Below are 21,299 nucleotides of genomic sequence, written 5' to 3'. Positions count from 1 at the left end.
ACCAGGGCGGATGGCTAGGTGATTCTGCTTACTTGTCATGCTGCTGCCACGCTTTCTTTCGCTCGTTCGAGTTAGTTGTCCTTTCCCCTCCTCTTTTCCCATCCTTCTTCTCTCCCAACACATAAATGGGATGCTGTCAAACATCCCGTACCAATTCCCCAGGGACACTATGCAAAATGTCCCAGCCTAACCAACCAACATTAATTATTATTGCAAGTTACCATAAATTAAGAAAATTTTTGGTGAGTAATCTCAAATAAAACTACAACAAAACAGCCATTCAATAATTAACGCACTGAAGTATTTATATCTAAAAAAATGTTTTAATTAAAGTAGACTCTCTTCCTGTCTGTGTGACAGTTGGCTGCTCTTGCCCTTTCAACCAGAGTCTAGTGAGAGCAGATGTGCTATTGTTTCAGTGGTGGTGTCTTGACTGATATACTTTTCAAGTGCCTCACGTCACCCCAGACTCCTCTATTTTGGTGCACTTTTTGTATTTGCACATGTAAAGACACATTTAACAAACATGGCAGTCATTACAAACAAGGGCAATGACTCAAATGGATGCTCAGATAAGTAAAAACAAGAGAGATAGATAAAAATAACAGAGGTGTGGCTGAACCCCCCCTATTTACGTCAGAGTCATATTGGGATTTTGTGTGTTTGTGTGGGTAGGTATATCTATTTAGAAATACCCGATACAAGGATTGACCAAATCATTGCCATTCATGTTGTTTGGAAACTAAATACTAGAAGCAAGAGACAACCTGTGATTATCCATCCATCCATCCTAGAGAGAGCATTACACCACTACAAAGACAAACCCTTAACATATTCTCATCTATTGTGTAGTCACACATTTCCTGTGGGCAACAAGTGTGGATCTATTCTTAGCTGATGGCCTGGGCTTCAGCACTTTCTGCTCTTGCTCCTCATAGGTTGGACAAGATGAGGTGTGATTCAATCCTGCCAGGTCTGACTGTGTCAGTGTAGCCTGTGTCCAGCTGTAGAGACGGTGGGGCCCATCGACCATCTGTCCCCGACCAGCAGATTCAAGGCTCTGTCCCCAGAGCTGGGACCGAGGGGGCGGGAGCAAGATGAGGTCGGATGGGGGAATCAGCTTTGTGTTGCCATAAAGCTGTCTTTCCTCTCTCCTAGCAACGACCTCCCATTTCCTTGGTTTTGGGCGGCATGGTCCTGTTGGTCGGTGTGCACGGCCCCCTCACTCACTCTCTCTCTGTCCTATTTATGGTAATGAGCCATCTGCCCTCTCTGTAACAGCCGCCCAAATAGAGGAGAGGCTGGGGGGGGGGGGGTCTCTGACAGACAGGAGTCTGAGACAAAGACGCTTATCCTGTTGTGTCTGCCTCTTCCCCAGTGGATGCCTTCAGATAAGGATAGGACTCACTGAAGTCCAAGAACGGAGGCAACCCTGAAACACGTCCAGTGTTTTCATGGGAGACAATGATGTAAAGGAGGGAGGTTATTTGAAGTAAGGACTTAAACGTAGACTGTGTGTAAGCGTCTGATAGAGACAGAGAAACTGATAGAGACAGAGAGTTCCACCATCTTCAGGTCAGTACATTAAGAGCATCTGTAATAACAGTGCTAGGATGACCTCTCCCCAATCACACACACTCACACATACACACACACACACACACACACACACAATTTTGACTCCTAAACTGAATATTACACAACCACACCATTATTCAGAGCTGCTTTACGGATGTGCCTCTGTGACTTGGTGACACAGGAGAGTGGTGGGCACACCAGCCAATACAGAGCCACCCAGCGTTCAATAGACCTCTGTTGCCACTGGATACTAGACTGGTTACCAAGCCAACACATGTGCCTCACTGTCATATCTCCCACAGATTAGTGTCGAAAACAACAGATATCTTGACACTTAAGCGCTCCTTGTTACAGGCTTAGGTAAAGTAGTGAGTTTCAGTGTATTTTTTCAAAGAGGACTGGTAATTCAGTATGACAAAGTGAAGTAAAAAGACATACCTAAATTGAGATTATGTAAGACGGGGCAAAAATGTTCCTTCTGGCCATGGCAACACAGAGTCCAACCGTTTCATCATCAGAGGACAACAGCTAGTGCATCATGAACACAAAGGCAATTGATTTGCCATTTACAACACCGTGGGGGGGGGGGGGGGGGGGGGGGGGGTCGAGAATACAGAAATAGAGGCAAACTATGTCCCTAAATCTTTGAAAACATGCCACATAACGGCTGATTTAACAATAAAGAACACAAGACAAAAAATACAAGAAGTCTTGCAGCTTGTGGCATACCAGTTAGTAATGTTGGCAAAAGTTTTTGTTCAATATGATGCCCGATACAAGACTCTCAGTTGACTCCTTTCATAAGGTCAATCACCATTAACCTCATCAGACAGACTGACAGACCAACACACAGATGGGTCAATGACCACAGAGCAACAAATCACAGATGGTCCTGCTGATAGGCCTTGAGTCGAGGGCAGACATAAAACTAAACATTGTGATGGCAAACCGATGCATAAACAGAAATAATAAATACTATAAATGTGAATGAAAACTTTGCATCAGTTGTGAGGATGCTGCCACCTAAAGGCAGTTGCAAGGTAGTTATGTGGCTCAGTGTGACTCATTTGATGTAGGTAGTTAATTAGTCAGTGGAACAGTATTCCTTTAGACCAGCCAAATAATATGCTAATTAATTACCATGTTGTCACCACAGGCACATATTGATATCCTTACAAGCAACTGTTTACATAATCACAATGTTGAGTAGTATAAAAAGACTGATGTTTCAGCCTACCAAAGAGTAGGTAATTCGCCAGTGCATTTTGGCAAATTGACACTATTTGTATGACAAACAACATCATTGTCATGGCAGCATCCTGGGGCAAAGGGTCTGGAAAGAAATTCTAGTTCACAGTGACTGCCATGAGTGACTGCTCAGGATGTATGGGGGGGGGGGGGGGGGGGGGGCATATATTAGATAGATAGATATGTAATTTATTGATCCCGAGGGAAATTCAATCATCACTGAGGGAAAAAGGCCTGAGCAAGGTGAAGCATCATTAAAGACAAGAGAGACAAAAAGACACCATAGCGGTAAAGTATCATGTGATGCTCATCTTACAAATAGCATGCAGTGAATGGTCAGAAGTAAGGATGAGGAGACATCTAGTGGGCAACCAGACTACTATGCAAGAACATAAGTGACAACGTATCACTTTTATTATTTATTAAATTGAGGAGATTGACAATGAAAAAAAAGAAAAAGAACTCCACATCATATTTTGAAATATGATGTATAATTAGTTTTTTTCTATCTCTTTTCCCCTTTCAACCTAAAACTACATGTATCACAGAAGGCATTTTGATATGTCACAGTAGGAAAAGCAGAGGTGTAAATAATAAAATAATAATTACTGAATTCCACCAAATTACTGTGTTTTTGGGCTGGATTCAGATGTGAGTCCCTATTCAGTGTGCTCATTTGGTCGTGCTCAATAGCACCACCATCAGACAAAAAAATAGATTTTCAAATTGCAATATATCAAGCACCGTTTCACCTGCAGTTCTAACACCTTTGCAAAGTCTTTGAACTTTGAAATAGTTCCATAGCTCAAAGTTAGATTCAATGTATAGAATAAGTAGCTGCAAGGGTTTGGTTCTTATAGCTATATCACTATTTTCTCACTTACACTGTTTACACTCTAGCATTTGTACTCTAGCATTCACTTTATACTGTGTTAGCCAAGGTTGCACCAAATCCCTAAATCTGTGAGCAACGGTAAGGTAATATTGTATTTTGACATGTGGCTTTCTGATTTGTGAAGCTAGTGAGGTTTATTCCTTCAGACAAACTGATCAAAGACGCTGTAAAGATGTTAGGTGACATTGTTTGAACAACTAAATAGAGAAAGTTACAATTATCTGATTTACTCAACACTCATCGTGAGACAAACATCTCAGCAACCAGCAGTTAATTCCACTGAAAAGTGAGCATCACTCAAGTTGGAGTGTGGCATTGTGACATTATTCTGTTTTACATTATTAACTTTCACTATTTTATTTTTACAGCCTCCAAAAGGGCCCACAGGCATTAAGAACATGATGGACATGAAGTATGGTTATGTAAGCTGGTGTTTAGTCATTTACAGTCAGGTGATGTGCAGGTATGTTAATGGGTTCCACTGTGTCATAAACATATGTGAAGCAGAGCAGGAAAAATGAAAGCAGTATATTTTGACTGATCTGTTGGACATGAAAAACTATCAATCATCCATTTTTTGTTGCTGATCTAGGTTAGAGTGACACTTGTAAAATGGCAAGGTACCTCCAGGTACGCAGTGGCCATCCTTCCTTGTGCCCAAACTACTTCAACAGGCTCCATTAAATGTGAAGGAACAGGAACTAGGGTGTCCTCCGGCACATCCATTCTCTACTAATATAAGGTCTACATTGTTTTAGATAAAATCTAAATTATACAAATCTGTTCAAAATCATTTATCTTTGGTATAACATGTGGCCAACTCTATCATAACAAGACAGAATAGGTTAATTTGTTGTGTGTTATTGGGTACTTTCGTGTCATGGACAACAGTAGGCTAATGAATTGATGGCAGTCTTCAATGTGCCCCTGAGCAAGACACCTTACCTCCACTATAAGGATTGTGCTCAGCTCAAGTCCGTATACGAGAGGAGGCAAACTACTGCTGAGGCAAACAGCAGGTTGTCCCATGGCGGATGCTTGACTGGTTTATCTCGAAAGTAATGAAGCAGTGAAACAATCACTGCTAAGCACACCGCCGTGAACGGGGACGGCGACGTGACATGACGGCGAGAGGTCCTCCCATGTGATGTGACTGAGCCTGACGGACTGTGCCTGTGTCTGCTATGGCTCCTCCTGCTTCAGTGGAACTGGGCAAGACGTAACACCAGTGCAGGGGAACGTGAATATCACACAGCGATACGTTTTTCGGGAGCCACGGCTAAAGATGGCAGATCGTGCAATGCTGAAGAAAAAGACATAGACGATGAGCTTGGAGTCGCCTCTTCTGGTGTGAAGGCTTCGACATTTCTTCAAGATTAACAACACCCCAAATGAACTCCGTCAGAGCAAGTAACGTTAGCAGAAGACCTAGGCGAGTCTCGAGGCCGCGCCCGGTGCAGCCGGAGAGGAACCACCAGGAAAGAGGTAATGCTAGCTGAGCTAGCGTTAGCATTACTGAACGGTTTGTCAAACAGCTAGCTTTAGGGTTGAACTGTGTCATATGACTGGGCGGATTTCTCTATTGTTCGTGTTCACATGTAGTGCGTACACTATGGCAATGTTGGTTGTTGTGATAAAACAGTGGGTTGCCAAGAGAGGTCTCAACGGGTCTCTGTGCAGGCAGGAAACACCGAGGCTTTTGTGTTTGTAAGTAGCATTCAGGCCGCGCTTTGTTTTGCTTGTTTTTTGCCCCGAGTCGGCCTGCCTTTTACTTGTCTGGCCTCATATCGATGCTGAATTCAGTTTTTTGTCCGCGTAACATCAGTAGTGAAAGAGACAAGCGATAGACAGGGGTTTGTTTGATTCATGGGTGACACACGCAGCGAAGGGTGCACAAAGTGGTTTTGCCAGTTGTCGTAGCTTGTTAACTGAACCTAGCCTGTGCTAGCTGTTATTATTAGCATGTTTGGCTAGCTATCTGCGTCCTGGCGTTTGAAAAAAAGACATGTCCTTTAGCCTCCATAACGTTAAAATGTCTGTGCTTGGACATAATGCAGGTAACCAATGTAATAACGTCACTGTTACAATTCAGTAATTTATTTGTTGTTTCTTTTCTACTGGAACGTTAACGCTGTGTAACAGTAGGTGTAACGTTAAGTGAATATTGGCTACAGTGTTTTAAAGTAAACATTAGCCAGAGATACTCTAAATCATAGGTGCCATGGCTGAAAGCCAGTGCTAGAGACCCAGTCAATCTGGTGGACACTGATCAGTAGCATCAGTTGAATGACAATCAGCAACAGAGGGTTAACGTTTAGTGTTTCTCACAAAAGTGTACAGTAAACATTGAAAACTAAGGTAATAACTTAATATTGACAATTTAATGGAAAACAAACTGTCATGCTCATGCCAACAATACATTTTCAGTTTCCTTGAGTGCTTCTCTCTATCTCCAATCATTTATTCGTGACCTGTACACAGTACCTATTTCTCTCGGTCCAGATGTCTACAGCATAGCTCAGTTGTCATTTTAAGGTGAAATTTAAATTAATAAACAATAGTGAGGCTGGTAACAGATCGGCAACGGTGTCTTTGCCTATTTCACATCATATAGTGTGTATTGGCTGTGAAATTGATGTACAGTGGTGTGTGTTTTTTTAAAATCAAACTAGGCAAGATAATCTATACATTATTTCAGTTTGTAGTTGCAGTGAAGTTGCATTAACTGGCCCAGCTTGTTAACACAGGCAGTGTTTGTAGTGGTTACTGGCCTAGTAGCTGGGGAGAGTCATCCTTGCAACCAGAGCAACAAGCAGGTAGTATGCATCTCCCATCTGGGGTCTAGCTGTCAACTCATCATACCATTATGAACTGCCATATAAATAGATGTCTGGTTTAGCTCAGGGTTGATGCTATTGTTGTCTTGTTTTTGTCTTGATTGAATCCCTCTTGATAAGATCTGTAATCAATTTGTAGCATACAGAGCATGTAATGAACAAACCTGTTTTTATATTTTCTGCTGTTTGCTCTGTGACCCGTGTGTTATATATTGTTTAGGCAATTGCCTTTGGTAGTCTATTGCTACAGTGTATTGCCTATTACTGATAAAATGTATGTATGAAAGCTGAATTATAACAATCTACTGTAAACATAAGTTGAAGGTTTGAATTTATGTGTGTTGTTCAACCAAAGATCTGAAACGTACATGCAAGTTAGCATCCGTTATTGCAGGTTAAGCTTTACACCGGAGATGATTATGCCACACAGGACAAAAAGTAAATACAGTTTTATGTTTTTTAGTCATAGTGCTTACTATTGAGTGAAAACTCAGGAATATCCAGTTACAGACTTACTTTTTTAATAAGCATTTAAAGCGCTACATCCTGAATGTTTGTGACAACCCATCAAAAATGTATATTTTTTCCTGCATTTCCTTTTGTTGCATATCATACAGTACTTTGGATTGGTTTAATTGATAATTAATCATTTAATCATTTAATCATTCCCCCCTCCGCTCCCATCACCATTCGTAGATGAGGACGTTCCTGCAGATATGGTCGCAGAAGAATCCGGTCCAGGAGCTCAGAACAGTCCCTACCAGCTTAGAAGAAAGTCTCTACCCAAGAGAACAGTGTGTCCGACAAAGACAAACATGGAGGTACATCTCCCAGGAATCCTTATTTGATAGTATAAATGCCTATTTCATTTCAGACAACACACTCATTAATTAATATTTAAATGTCTACACTGTCTTATTTTTAATCCACAGGGTGCTTCCACTTCAACCACAGAAAACTTTGGACACCGACCTAAGCGCCCCAGAGTTTCAGGAAAGTGTCAAGATTTACCAGGTAATTAGGAATACATTATTTGAGATGTGACTGGATGGGCATCTTCCATAAAGGTGCAAATAGTGAATCGGGGCAAAATGTCAAGTTAGTTATACTCTTGTTAGCTTGTAGTGGGCAGTTATGCATCACATTAGTGTCACGTTGCTGTTTACAAAGTCTGTTATAAATACATGGATTTGTTCTTTGCAAATTGTAAAATATTAGGTTTTACTTTTGTTTTCATAATGAGAGGTCTGTGTATGGCATAATGTGATTTGTATGTGGGTAGCCAAATTTTTATACAGCGTAATATGCAACAGTGTGCTTTATGTATCAGCACACACATAAATACAGTTCATAACAGTTGTTCATTTATTTTTAGTGGATTCAAAATGAGACTTTTATTCTGTATTCACCTTTAACTTGAAGCTTACGGTCATATCATCTGTTTAAAAGCCTCTTTGGTAAAGACATGATGTAGCACCACAAGTTTCACAAAGTGGAATTTATAGAATCTGTTATTTGTGGCATTTGGAGTCCTTCTCATACGGCGCAGCTCTAGCCAAAGCATCGGAAATAGATGTTTGCCCTGTTAGATGGCATTTGGGTCATGGCTTTGTGGTGTCAAAATAAACGGTCACATTGCCTTGCGTTGTGCTCACTGTAGCTCCACATGATATTTTTTTTAAACCAAAATTGCTTCCAAATCACAAATGTGACATTTTTTTCTTTGCAGTTCATCTTCTCTGTTTTTAAAGTTGGAGGCAAAAAATCAACACAGACAGCAGCTTTCTCTTTGCTAATGTATGATAAACAAATCAGTCCAGTTTATAAATGATTGCGATTGATAATTAACAATACAGGCAGAGCTTGCATGGAAAAGCAGAAACCAGTATGTCAAGAAATCAGGTTAACGTAAGTTGTCTGTCAGAAGGACCTAGGCTGTTTGTTTTCAAGATTACTCAGGAAAAAGATAACTTTGATACTTTTCTGTCAGTCAGTATGACATATTTATATATGGTAAATGTGATTTACCTAATTATACTGCACATGTGTACATACATTGTGAAGATTGGTGAAACTGTGTGTCATTCAGCTTTAATATCTTGCAAGTGGAAAGCAATTGGACGTGCTTGTTTAGCAGTAAAGTACTAGTTCTGGAGTATAGTTAAAGTAATAATGTATATAAATATTGCTTCTTAATTGGACTGAGATGAAATATATTCAATATTTTTAGGTATTTCAAAGGAGCCTCCTTCATTTCTGCATAAATCAGTCACTATTGTGACTCGAGAGATTGTTTTGGTTCCTCATGTGATTTTGCTGTAAAAATGCTTTTATGGCTGCTTTTATCTAACCCCACCCAAAACTTCGTCCTTTCAAAACTATTTTATTCTAACTCCTTGGTCATCCTCCTCCCAGCAGCTCCAGCAGAACAGTATTTGCAGGAGAAGCTTCCAGACGAGGTGGTGCTAAAGATCTTCTCGTACTTGTTGGAGCAGGACTTGTGCCGTGCAGCATGCGTGTGCAAGCGCTTTAGTGAGCTGGCCAATGACCCCATCCTCTGGTGAGACTTGTTGGTATACAGGGTTTTTTTTCTGGCTCAAAATGAGGCGGTGGTGGTACCATGAATTAATTGTTGTATTTCCTAATATATCAAATAAACTGTATTGTAAAGTTGTTTCTGTAGTTCTCACTATCAGTAAAGGGCTATTGTGTAAATTGATTATGATACATAATAGGGCTGAAACGATTCATCAATTAATTAAATTACTAAAAGGCATCAGGTTGTTTAATCCAACTATATAGTGCACTGTTTCGCATGGACATTTATTACTGTCGTGCTTACGCTGTGTGCACATGACGTGATTATGATGACACTGTTGGCAAAGTTGAAGACGAGAGAGAAGGGACGAGGGACGAACAAGAAAGTGTCCAAAGTATGGGATTATTTCAAGCTAAAAGAAAACAACAACTCTGTAATGTTACAGTCTGTACACCGTAAAATGAACCTAATGTCGCCTACTGCAACAGCCCAACGGTATCTGATCAGTCTATTATCAAGTCCACGGAAGCCAAGCAAAAGTACTTCTTGTACCTGTACATTCTTTTGATGAATCAATGAAATAATCTGTAGGAGCTTGAGTACTAAAATCAACATTAGCTGCAGCCCTAATACAAAATAAACAGCCAAAATTCAATATATAATTTATGTATTGAATTTTGAAACATCAATAGAGCAGAAGAGAGTTTTACATCTGTAAGCAGAACAACTTCTTGGTGGCTGTAAGAAGCGGAGTTAAAAAGAAAATAACAAGAAGTCTATATTTACAATCTAAAATCCATTGGACACTCAAGTGTTAAAACTGTCGACGGTCTTAACCATGTCTGTCTGCTTAGTGTGTCAGGTCCCCTAGTGTGGACATGACCTTTTGACTTTTGTTTTCATTTTAAATTGGTCATGAAGTTCTAGTGCTTCTGTATTGCAGACAAAGAAATTCTGACATGAACGAGAGGAGGATGGTGTTAATCTATGTTGTGCCTTCATATTTCAGGAAGAGGCTGTACATGGAAGTTTTTGAATACACACGACCCATGATGCACCCCGAGGCAGGGAAGTTCTACCAGATAAACCCAGATGAATACGAGCAGCCAAACCCGTGGAAGGAAAGTTTTCAGCAGCTGGTATGGAACCTCCTGTGGGCTGATTCATTTGATTTCATATTTTATTAGAGATCTAAGGCTTTCTCTATGTACACAAAAGGCCTATTTCTCTCGAATATTGTTCACAAATTGGTCAAAATCTGTGTTAGTGAGCACTTCTCCTTTGCCAAGATAATCCATCCACCTCACAGGTGTGGCATATCAAGATGCTCATCAGACAGCATTAGTGTTGTACAGGTGTGCCTTAGGCTGGCCACAATAAAAGGCCACTCGAAAATGTGCAGTTCCATCACACAGCACAATGCCACAGATGTTGCAAGTTTTGAGGGAGTGTGCAATTGGCATGCTGACTGCAGGAATGTCCACAAGAGCTGTTGCACATGAATTGAATGTTTGAACATTTCTCTACCATAAGCCATCTCCAAAGGCATTTCAGAGAATTTGGCAGTACATCCAACTGGCCTCACAACCGCAGACCACGTGTAACCACACCAGCCCAGGAACTCCACATCCAGCATCTTCACCTCCAAGATCATCGGAGACCAGCCACCCAGACAGCTGCTGCAACAATCGGTTTGCATAACCAAAGAATTTCTGCACAAACTGCCAGGAACCATCTCAGGCAAGCTCATCTGCATGTTTGTCGTCCTTATCGGGGTCTCGACCTGACAACAACTTCGCAAAGCCATTGAAGAGGAGCGGACCTACATTCCACAGGCCACAATTAACAACCTGATCAACTCTATGGGAAGGACATGTGTTGCACTGTGTGAGGCAATTGGTTTCTGGACCCCCCACCCCAAATACAGTGAAACTGCACATTTTCGAGGGACCTTTTATTGTGGCCAGCCTAAGGCACACCTGTGCAATACCCATGCTGTCTGATCAGCATCTTGATATGCCACACCTGTGAGGTGGATGGATTATCTTGGCAAAGGAGAAGTGCTCACTAACACAGATTTTGACCAATTTGTGAACACTATCTGAGAGAAATAACCTTTTGTGTACATACAGAAATGTTAGTTTACAAATGCATTTGTTCAGTGTATATAAAACTAGAAGTTAACTTTTACTAAATCCAAAGTGCTACAGCAGATATTTAATCAGCTTTAACACTAAACGTGTCGTAAGCGGTCATTTTGACTACTAGATTCCAAACGCTATAATCTCTCAAGATAAATTCCCAATTTAGAGATGAATTTATTGTGTGAGGAATCTTTTCTTATTTTGGTAAAATATTAATTCAACATAAATCAGAACAAGGCAATAACAATTAGAAGTATCTTATTTAATTTATAAAACATTCATAACATAGAAAATAATTGAAAAAGCTGAAAAGGAGCTGTCCTAAAACAAAAAAAAAGGAACCAAGAATGAAGTTTATGCTAAAGAACTATAAAACAATTATATAACATTAATTGTTAACTACATCAACTGCATTCTTAGCTATCTAAGCTTTACAGTCAACACAAGTGACCTCTGTTCTCCTCGCACAATTTCTACACACAGATTTGCTGCATTTGCGGGATGTGTCGTGTGTTTTATTTTGATTGCAGCTTCACCGAACCTGACGCTGCCTCCGTTTTGGTGTCTGCTGCGGTGGTTGGTTTTGCTGCTGGCTGGGACCTTGTGCTAAATGCCATGCTGCCCTCTTTACTCTGCTCGCAGCTCCTCTGCCAGTTGCTGCATGAACTTCCTCTGGGATTTGCTGCTGGTGCACTCCTTGAAGAGGATGTGGTCATTGCCGTCTGTTCTAGGACGTCCACGCTGTACTTAGTGTTGTTACAGTAGTTGTTATAGCCCATCTGTGATTCTTCCTCGGCATTCTCTGGTAAATGGTGAGCGTCGCGTCTGCACAGCTCGGCTTTCTCTTTTGCGGAGGGGGGCAACTTATGCTTTGTTTTCCCCAAGGTGACAATCAGGCCAGTAAGTTAGGGGCCAGTTAGAGAGAGTTGAAGAAACCCCACTCTCTCTCAGAAGCCGACATCTGCTCTGCTTCTCTTCCTTACCCAGAAATGGAGCCCTGTTCGGCATGCATTTTGATTTGACATCTGTAGCCAGCCAAAATTTTATGCAGAATTTATGAGGCTTATTCCCCGTGTACTGAATAAATGTGCACTGGGCCTTGGCGGGGAACAACTGCTCATCTATTGTTATGTTGGCAGCAGGCTTAAACGAACTTGTTCCAATTTGCCGACACCTAGACTAACTTGTCATCCTGCAGGTGCATGTGTAGGGTTTTATTGTAACATGGGAAGCCCCCATGTGTCTGACCTCAAGCTGTCCAACCCAATATGTTTCTTTTCATCCTGTGCTCCATGTGTATATATAACAGGGCTCTGAAGGCTTTCAGTTCAGCCAATGTCAGGCCCAATGAGCTGTCACCATGACACCGATAAGCCTCAGCCACAGTGCAGTCCCTGATATGTTTTAATATGCCATCGTCAAACACACACAGGAAGCCCGTGAGCGCATCTTTGATTTTGCACTTACTGTGCGATGTGGGGCCAGCAGCTTCAGTCAGGACATTTTGGCAGAGCCGTCTCCCTGGGCGTTCATTTGGCTCAGGGGCCTTCCCATCCTTGCCCCTTGTCCAAAGCCACCTCCGGCTGAGATGAATCCAGGACTGAGGTGGATTCCAGCTGGCTCAAGAGCATGTAATGTAAGCCGTGAACACAACATCTGTATCGGTGGTCTCTTTTTCCTCGACTCTGAATCATGAGGATGAGGACGAAGTGTTCATGCACCCAGGAAACATTGCTGTCACTTTCCACCTCAGGTAGATCCCCTGCATCAGAATCACCGCTGTCCAAGTTCGGAAGCATATTCGAGGCCAGATCAGCCGTCAGCTTCCTCTTCATTTATTCATTCTTTTCATATAAACTCGAGTAGGCAATTACTAAATTTTTTTTAAAGGATTGTACTGATTAGCCAATTTGATCTAATAATTTGTATTTATAAGAAAATTAGCTTATGCGAATAGCACTCAAGACTGCTAGCGACATTTCTTCGATAGAGACAATGATAGTTGCTAAGCAAACAAGATGCATCATCAACCACGGCAAAGATTAACAATAGAATAGCGTGAAATTCTGTGCAGATGAAATAGGTTAAGAATATCATATTTTTTTTTGTGTAATTTATGCAATTTCAAATGTAAATACACTTTTAGGAAAAGTCCGGTACCAGCAGGATTGTATTTCTTTCATTCAAAGTTGTTGCACATTGTCCGTTGTGACCGTTCTAGTGTTAAAAGGTAGTGTTGAGACATAAATGAAACCCTCTCTTTCTTCTTTTAATCTTGACATTGATTTTTCTTTTTATTGCCAAAAGTTGCTTCTGTGCGACTTTAAATCCTCCTGTGTACAGACAGTTAATGTCATGTGAAAGGGCAGCACCACAGGCCATAGTGGTGACATTCAGTAGGCAGGGTGTACAAGAGAACTATTTGTTTAAATTATATTCCTTTGCGATGTATTGACCTTTAGGATCGTTTTCCCTGGACAGAAATGTCTCTGGCAGTTTTCTAGCGATGACCCCCACCATATTCTTCAAAATGCAATGCCAGTGCACTGTCCGTGTTGTCTCAGATTGTTCATTATGAATTACTGTTTTTTAGAGTGTTATTAATCACGTAATTTTTTTTTTTTACAGTATAAAGGAGCACATGTTAAGCCAGGCTTTGCAGAACACTTCTACAGTAATCCTGCCAGATACAAAGGGAGAGATAACATGTTTGTAAGTGAACTGTTTCCAATGAATATATATAATTTTTAAACATGAAATGCTGCAGTCATTCACCAGATTTGTGATGTTTTCTCCAGTACTATGACACCATTGAGGATGCCCTCGGAGGGGGCCAGGAGCCTCACTTTGACGGCCTGATATTCGTCCACTCCGGTATTTACACAGATGAATGGATCTACATCGAGTCGCCTATCACAATGATCGGAGCTGGTATGTGTGACTGATATTACGGTTACAGTATAGTTATGCATTTGTTTAGCCTTGTAATCCAACATTTCTGATTTATTTTTTAGCTTCTGGAAAAGTAGCAGAGAAGGTAATCATTGAGAATACCAGAGACTCTACATTTGTATTCATGGAAGGCTCAGAAGACGCTTATGTTGGATACATGACCATTAGGGTGAGCATTTCTTCTGGGGGGGGTACATCCATCCATGACCTAAGTAGTTCATATGCACACTCACTCTGTATGGGTGACAGCAGTTGTTATTTTTATTTACTATTGTCACAACTGTTTTTGTCTCTGCTGCAGTTTAATCCTGATGATAAATCCGCCCAGCACCACAATGCACACCACTGCTTGGAGATCACAGTCAACTGCAGCCCCATCATAGACCACTGCATCATACGCAGCACATGTACAGGTAATTCTGCGTCTCTTTTGGTCTACTAAAATATTTTGACATATTATGGATATTGGTGCACTAATAAGTCCCTACCCTGCCTGTTTCAGTGGGGTCAGCTGTCTGTGTCAGCGGCCAGGGCGCTTGTCCCACAATCAAGCACTGCAACATTAGTGACTGTGAAAATGTCGGCCTTTACATCACTGACCATGCACAGGTAATAACACACCTTTCACCAGTGTTGTTTAAGTTTTGCATTAACCACAGGATTCCCAAAGGACTTTAAGAGACTATGGTGGGTGGGACCATCTCGGGGGGGGTCCAGGGGCATGCCCTCCCGGAAGACAATTTTGTACATTATAAAGTTAAATGCCTTAATTTGGTGCAAAATTAAGAGGCTATCTATAAAGAACTTTGCACTCTTGTAAACAATCTTGTGCTCTAGTAAACCAGGGTACCCGCGGGGTCTTAAAAGTATTACATTTAATAACATGTAGGGTTAAAACAATGAATTGTATGATAAACTAGACCAAACTGCCAAAAAGATCTTTAAAGGTGGCGTGTCCCTGGGCCTGGGGGCCCTGGTTTTCCTGTGTTATTGCTTCCTCAGCAGGGAGTTCCCCGGCACGGCTCTCTGCTGTTCTCCCCCGGGACATGTGGTCTGGGGTCCTTTGCGCTTTGGGGAGTCACGGGGTGCCTTGGCTACTGGGGGTGGGGGTCTCTGGGCACAGCGCGGGTTGGGGCGGAGGACTTTTATCGGCGGGTGCACCGTGGCATGGGCGGCACGTTTGCTGCCGGGCGGGGACTTGCTGCTGGTGTTTTTCTCTGCTGGCTTTCACCGTTGTGTTCTGCCCCTTGCTTTCTCTCATTTGCTCAGCCTCGCACCAGGGGACTGCCGGGCAGTGGGTGTCACTGCACTCGTGCGGTGTGCGGGCTGGGGTCATTACTTGCACGCTGATGTTGATGATTGTGTGGCATTTTGGCAGTTTGGTTGCCCGTTCTGCGCCGGTGGGCTGCCGGTTGCGGGGTGGCACTGGCCTCTGTTGTGTGCGTGCCGCGTTTGGTCCAGGTGCCGCTCTTCTGCGGGTTCCGCCTTTTGCTTTCCATTGCATTGGCATTTGGATGGCCGGTGTCTTTGCCGTTTGCGGGTCGGGCGGGGGTCTTCTGTGTTCGCATTGCGATTCGTCTGGGAGTCGACTTCTTTCCCACCCCTATTGGTTACTGGGGGTCTTGCCCGCCTGTCGCTGGAGTCGGTGTGGCGCGGTTGTGGCATCCCACTTTCACTATGAACTACATTCTGTAACAGGCTTATGTACACAAACATATACACATACAGACACACTCAGACACACACAGTCTCACATATAGACACACACACAAAGGTTTTCCCTGGTAGAATTATTCTTGAAGTTTCGTTTTCATTACTCTCTCTATTGTCTTTCTATGTCAGCTGTTTATTGCTGCTGTTCGGCTGGTTGTGTCTTTGTTTGTTGTTTGTTTTTCTCAGCCCCAAGCCCCCCTCCCCGTTCTCTTGCAGGTTTTGTTGCTTTCTGCAATTGGTGTTTCCTTCTGCTATTTCCTGTTGTCCCCATCCCCGTTCTCTTGCAGGTGTTGCCCTCTCTCTGTGCTACCTGTTTATGTGGTGTTTCTATTCCCCATCCCCATGTCTGTCCCCTGTCTGGCCCGGTGACAAATAAATTTGAATAAATAACAATACAGACAAAGGAGTATATTAATACTCTCTTGTTAAAATAAAATCTGTCTGGCACAATATGGTATCCAGCTCCTCATACTCATACCAGGCTGCCAGGACAGGTTTAAAAAAAAAAAAAAAAAATCTGTAAAGTGGATGTGAAAATGTTCAAAGCTTTAAAACTAAATTGTTGATTGTTCAGGGAATATACGAAGACAATGAGATCTCAAACAATGCTCTGGCTGGGATCTGGGTGAAAAACCATGGCAACCCAATCATCAGACGTAATCACATCCACCATGGCAGAGACGTGGGTGTCTTTACATTTGACCACGGCATGGTAAGCTACAACTTACTGGTGTTTGGTTTGTGTTCAAAAAAGTGTTGTTGACTGTTCACTGACAGCTGTGCTGTGGTGTATCTGCACTGCCACAGTTGGATGCACTCATGTGTATACGTGAGTTTAAGCACCATCATTTTAGTACAGTTATACAGCGTAGAATGTAATGAAGCAGCAGTGTAGTCGTTGGATTGGTTACACCCGGATCTTATTTGTTCTCTAGCTGCTGCTCGTGGACTGAAGAGTATTTCGATAGGACATAGAGTAACTGTATTTCTCTGTTCATTTTCAGGGTTACTTTGAGAGCTGTAACATCCATAGGAACCGCATAGCCGGCTTTGAGGTGAAGGCGTACGCAAATCCAACGGTGGTTCGTTGTGAGATCCATCACGGTCAGACAGGGGGCATCTACGTGCACGAAAAGGGCCGCGGCCAGTTCATCGAAAACAAGATCTATGCAAATAACTTTGCAGGGGTGTGGATCACCTCCAACAGTGACCCCACAATAAGGTCAGTGTGGCCTGGCTGTCAAATACTAAATTGAAGGTATCATTTAAAAGGTACTTGTCCATGCACAGTTGTATCATGTCCTAAAACGTGCTGTTTTGTCCAAATACAGGGGCAATGCAATTTTTAATGGGAACCAAGGTGGCGTTTATATTTTTGGTGACGGCCGAGGCCTCATTGAAGGAAACGACATCTATGGTAACGCCCTGGCAGGAATCCAGATCAGGACAAACAGCTGCCCTATTGTCAGACACAACAAAATCCACGATGGCCAGCATGGCGGCATATATGTGGTAAATATTTACATGTGCAGCCAATGAACCCATAAAGCTGCACCAGTTATTTATTTATTTATTACAATAATGGTCTTACCATCTTTGAATGTTCTTCAGCTTTCTTACGCTATCATTGGGAAACATAGCAGTGATGTGTGGTGGTTTTGTATCACGCAGCATGAAAAGGGACAAGGCGTCATAGAGGAGAACGAGGTGTACAGCAACACGCTGGCAGGAGTGTGGGTGACAACAGGCAGTACGCCAGTACTGAGGAGGAACAGGATACACAGCGGGAAGCAGGTGAGAATAGTCCCATATACACCTTGATGATATGTATACTGTTATCTGATGTGATGTAGTTACACTGGCATATTTATGTAATTATTCTGATGTCATATATGTGATCACAAATTGCAATGTCAGACTGGTTTACTGTTCTATAATAAATAAATCAAGCATCAGTTGTGATCCTGTGCCGGTCACTCCGTCCTATAGAAAAAAAATCATAATGTGCAATTTAATACCAGGAATAAATGATAGCTAATATATTTTCATTTAATTTGCTTAGGTTGGGGTCTACTTCTACGACAATGGCCACGGTGTGCTGGAAGACAATGATATCTACAATCACATGTACTCTGGAGTTCAAATTAGGTTTGTGAAATATTCCAATTATTAACTATTCGCTTAAACGTCTCAATGACATTTGTCTCGTGTTTTGTGATAGTTTGAATAAAGTCAGTTGTTCTGATGTTAAGATGGTTATTTAGGAAAGGAAATGCATTTAGCATTATGGAAGCGGTGGTTAAACTGTCCCTTGTGTGTCTTTTTCTTTTCAACAGGACTGGCAGCAATCCCAAGATTAGGCGAAACAAGATCTGGGGAGGCCAGAATGGAGGCATTTTGGTTTACAACTCAGGTGAGAAGCAGAAAAGTATTTTCTGTTTCATTATTCTAGAGTTCAACACAACAGTTCTTGCCGTTAATAATGAAACATGAATGTGTTTTTCAGGCTTAGGCTTTATCGAGGACAATGAGATCTTTGACAATGCCATGGCAGGAGTGTGGATCAAGACGGACAGCAACCCCACTCTTCGGAGGAATAAGATCCATGATGGGAGAGACGGCGGCATCTGTATATTCAACGGAGGAAGAGGTAACTCATCAATTCATTGTGTCAAGGGGGGGGTACTTATCACAATTATTAAAGGGGGCGCCGTGGGGTTGTCTTGTAAACACTTGTTTACACTGCAGCATATCTTGGCATGCATCCAGCACCTGTAGATCTGTGGAATAGTCTAACAAAATAGGAACCCACGCATGGAAAAACAGCGCTATAAAACTCCACAGTGAACCTTTTAAGCCACAACAATGCAAGGAGCATTCAGTTGGCTAGAGACGGGTAGGTTTATAATCTAAATTGCAGCCTAAAATCGGTTGATAGATCGGTTCAGTCCAAATAAATTCAATTAGGCATCTTGTTGCTAAGCTCTTTGTACAGTTTTCATGTCAGTGTTTTGTGGGATTGAAAGTCTGTTTTTTGACTACAGGTCTGTTAGAGGAAAATGACATCTTCAGAAATGCCCAAGCAGGAGTCCTCATTAGCACCAACAGCCACCCTGTGCTGCGGAAGAACAGGATATTTGACGGCTTCGCTGCAGGTGGGTAATACCTGCGCTCATGCTGTACCCTGTCATTATTTAAACCTCCTTACAAATATGTCTGCGTAAACAGCAAGGCACATTAAGTCTTGCTAATTGGAGCTAGGAGCTATGTAATATGTGTGTTGTTTTTACCACTAGGTATTGAGATAACCAATCATGCCACAGCGACCCTAGAGGGCAATCAGATCTTCAACAATCGCTTTGGGGGACTGTTTCTTGCGTCTGGTGTCAACGTTACAATGAAAGGTACTCTCATGGTCACAAAGATGACTTCTTTCGTTTTTTTCCCCTCGACAAATCCTAAAGAAGCCTCTTAACAGATCAAAATGTTTTACGTTAGCCAATTTCTGCTGTCTTTCCTGCAGATAACAAAATCATGAACAATCAAGATGCCATTGAAAAGGCTGTGAGCAGAGGTCAGTGCCTGTACAAGATTTCAAGTTACACCAGCTACCCAATGCACGATTTTTACAGGTAATTTGTTTCTACTCGCTATCAAGGTGGCTAGAATATCCTCCGACTGCTGGGTCTGTTTCGTGATTAACGAAACCCAATTATGGTGTTCCCACAGGTGTCACACCTGTAACACAACAGACCGCAACGCCATCTGTGTGAACTGCATCAAGAAGTGTCACCAAGGACATGATGTGGAGTTCATCAGACACGATAGGTCAGTCTCAATGACCCACCTTACTAGAAACTAATGATGTGATGTAGGTATAAGCAGAGTGACCAAAATACACCAATAATTATTTCTCCTCTTGCCTCCACCTACAGATTTTTCTGTGACTGTGGTGCAGGGACGCTGTCAAATCCTTGCACGTTAGCTGGAGAGCCGACTCACGACACAGACACACTGTATGACTCGGCTCCTCCTATAGAGTCCAATACACTGCAGCACAACTGAGCTTGAGACCCGCGGTCCTTTCGGGCTCGACCAGTAATGGACAAAAGACACTTTAAGTTGTGCAGTGGAGGAAGTCCAAACTAAAATACAGATTCACTTTGACAGAACATATACAGTGACTTAAAAAAATTACAAAAAGGACTTGGACATGTATATGTGAAAAGGAAACATTTAGAAGAGAAAAAAAAAGTCTGATTATGGATGCCTCGCTTTTTTCTTTTTCTTCAATTATTTGACACAAAAAAAGATGCCAGTGGGAGAGAGCAGAAGAGCAGCTGACTCAGGGTTTGTGGGTGTTTGTTTGGTCAAGTAAGCGAGATTTGTGAGAGATGGACGAAATATCCGCCGAGGCTTGCCAGCTTTCACGACGTGAAGGAACGAGATACCCCAGTCATGTACAGATCCATCGGACAGCTGCTCAAGCCAGAAGAGGCACGACCTTTCTTATGAGGCAAAGGCCCCAAATACAACAATGCTTCCATCATTGGGCAACAGACGTGCTCGTATGATACGTACGGGAAAAACGACCTAGCACTTCAGCCCCCCCCCCCCCCCCCCCCCCGACAAATGTTGAGATTTGATTTTAATGCTTTTTGTGTAGTTTTGTATTTTCATGCAAAAATCTTACTGTACTTGAATGTCTTTTATTTTATTAAATGTGTACATTTTTTTTTTTTTTGGTTATTATATCCTAGAATTGCTGTAATTATACATGTCGCAGTATCTAACTTCTTTCTGTGAAAGAGATCCGAGAAAAGAGGAAAACACTAAACATTTTCTCCAGCAAGGTTGACTCATTTTACATTTGCAATACAGAAAAATAGCTGAAAATGTGCTTTCACAGGACTTGTATGGCTTTTTGTTTGGAATCGCATCAAATGTTTCTTTGAAACTGTTCAGTTCTGTTTTACGTAATCTATGCATATTTTCTTTTCTTATTAGCCTGTCACACTACCCAAATTACAGGAAGGACTAATATATTGGGCACAAAGTTGAAGCATTTTATTTTTTTTATCTAGGCTGCTATTGTAAAATATTTTTGGGGTGTAGCCAAATGAACCCCAGATACAGCCTCTTTGTTTACTAAATAAAAAAACCTCATTGCTATGATTTTCTAAAGGATATTTGGATTGTTGTACCGCCTGTGGTAAATTAACAGACTGTCACTGATTTATCTGTTAGGTAGATTATTTAATCTGTACATGCTGCCCTGAATAAATGTGGTTGTCTTCTCTTTGTTCTCAAGTGACAAGTCTTGTGAAAGCACAGCTAATTTTGGTGCGTTTCCCCTTGTTTGCCAATGTTGCTGGAGAATTTCAAAGGCTTTT

The 21,299-nt window shown here is 41.9% G+C and overlaps 1 protein-coding gene across 4 annotated transcripts; it reads left to right on the top strand.

Moving 5' to 3' along the window:
- Positions 1 to 4,894: 4,894 nt before the first annotated feature.
- Positions 4,895 to 21,215, top strand: fbxo11a (F-box protein 11a). 4 transcript variants are annotated; one of them, XR_005447167.1, is made up of 22 exons: positions 4,895 to 5,206; positions 7,255 to 7,379; positions 7,491 to 7,572; positions 8,974 to 9,118; positions 10,107 to 10,236; positions 13,870 to 13,953; positions 14,040 to 14,172; positions 14,256 to 14,362; positions 14,495 to 14,606; positions 14,696 to 14,802; positions 16,481 to 16,618; positions 16,911 to 17,128; positions 17,238 to 17,418; positions 17,578 to 17,700; positions 17,969 to 18,054; positions 18,243 to 18,319; positions 18,413 to 18,556; positions 18,951 to 19,061; positions 19,203 to 19,310; positions 19,430 to 19,480; positions 19,636 to 19,734; positions 19,842 to 21,215. XR_005447167.1 is itself a non-coding variant. In XM_038736776.1 (22 exons), the coding sequence occupies exons 1-22, from the start codon at positions 5,113 to 5,115 to the stop codon at positions 19,969 to 19,971; spliced, it is 2,640 nt and encodes an 879-aa protein (XP_038592704.1). In that variant the 5' UTR covers positions 4,896 to 5,112; the 3' UTR covers positions 19,972 to 21,215. The 4 variants fall into 4 exon arrangements, 3 of the variants coding, with proteins under 3 accessions (XP_038592705.1, XP_038592704.1, XP_038592703.1); XM_038736776.1 differs by having other exon boundaries at positions 4,896 to 5,206; positions 8,977 to 9,118; positions 19,430 to 19,538; XM_038736775.1 differs by having other exon boundaries at positions 4,896 to 5,206; positions 19,430 to 19,538.
- Positions 21,216 to 21,299: the final 84 nt, after the last annotated feature.

The sequence above is a fragment of the Micropterus salmoides genome, unplaced genomic scaffold, assembly GCF_014851395.1.
Source record: "Micropterus salmoides isolate LMB-PRFRI ecotype aquatic unplaced genomic scaffold, ASM1485139v1 Ms_hic_scaffold_22, whole genome shotgun sequence".
NCBI classification, from domain to species: domain Eukaryota; kingdom Metazoa; phylum Chordata; class Actinopteri; order Centrarchiformes; family Centrarchidae; genus Micropterus; species Micropterus salmoides.
Note: the sequence above shows the minus strand (reverse complement) of the source record. Positions and strands in the feature narration are given on the sequence as shown.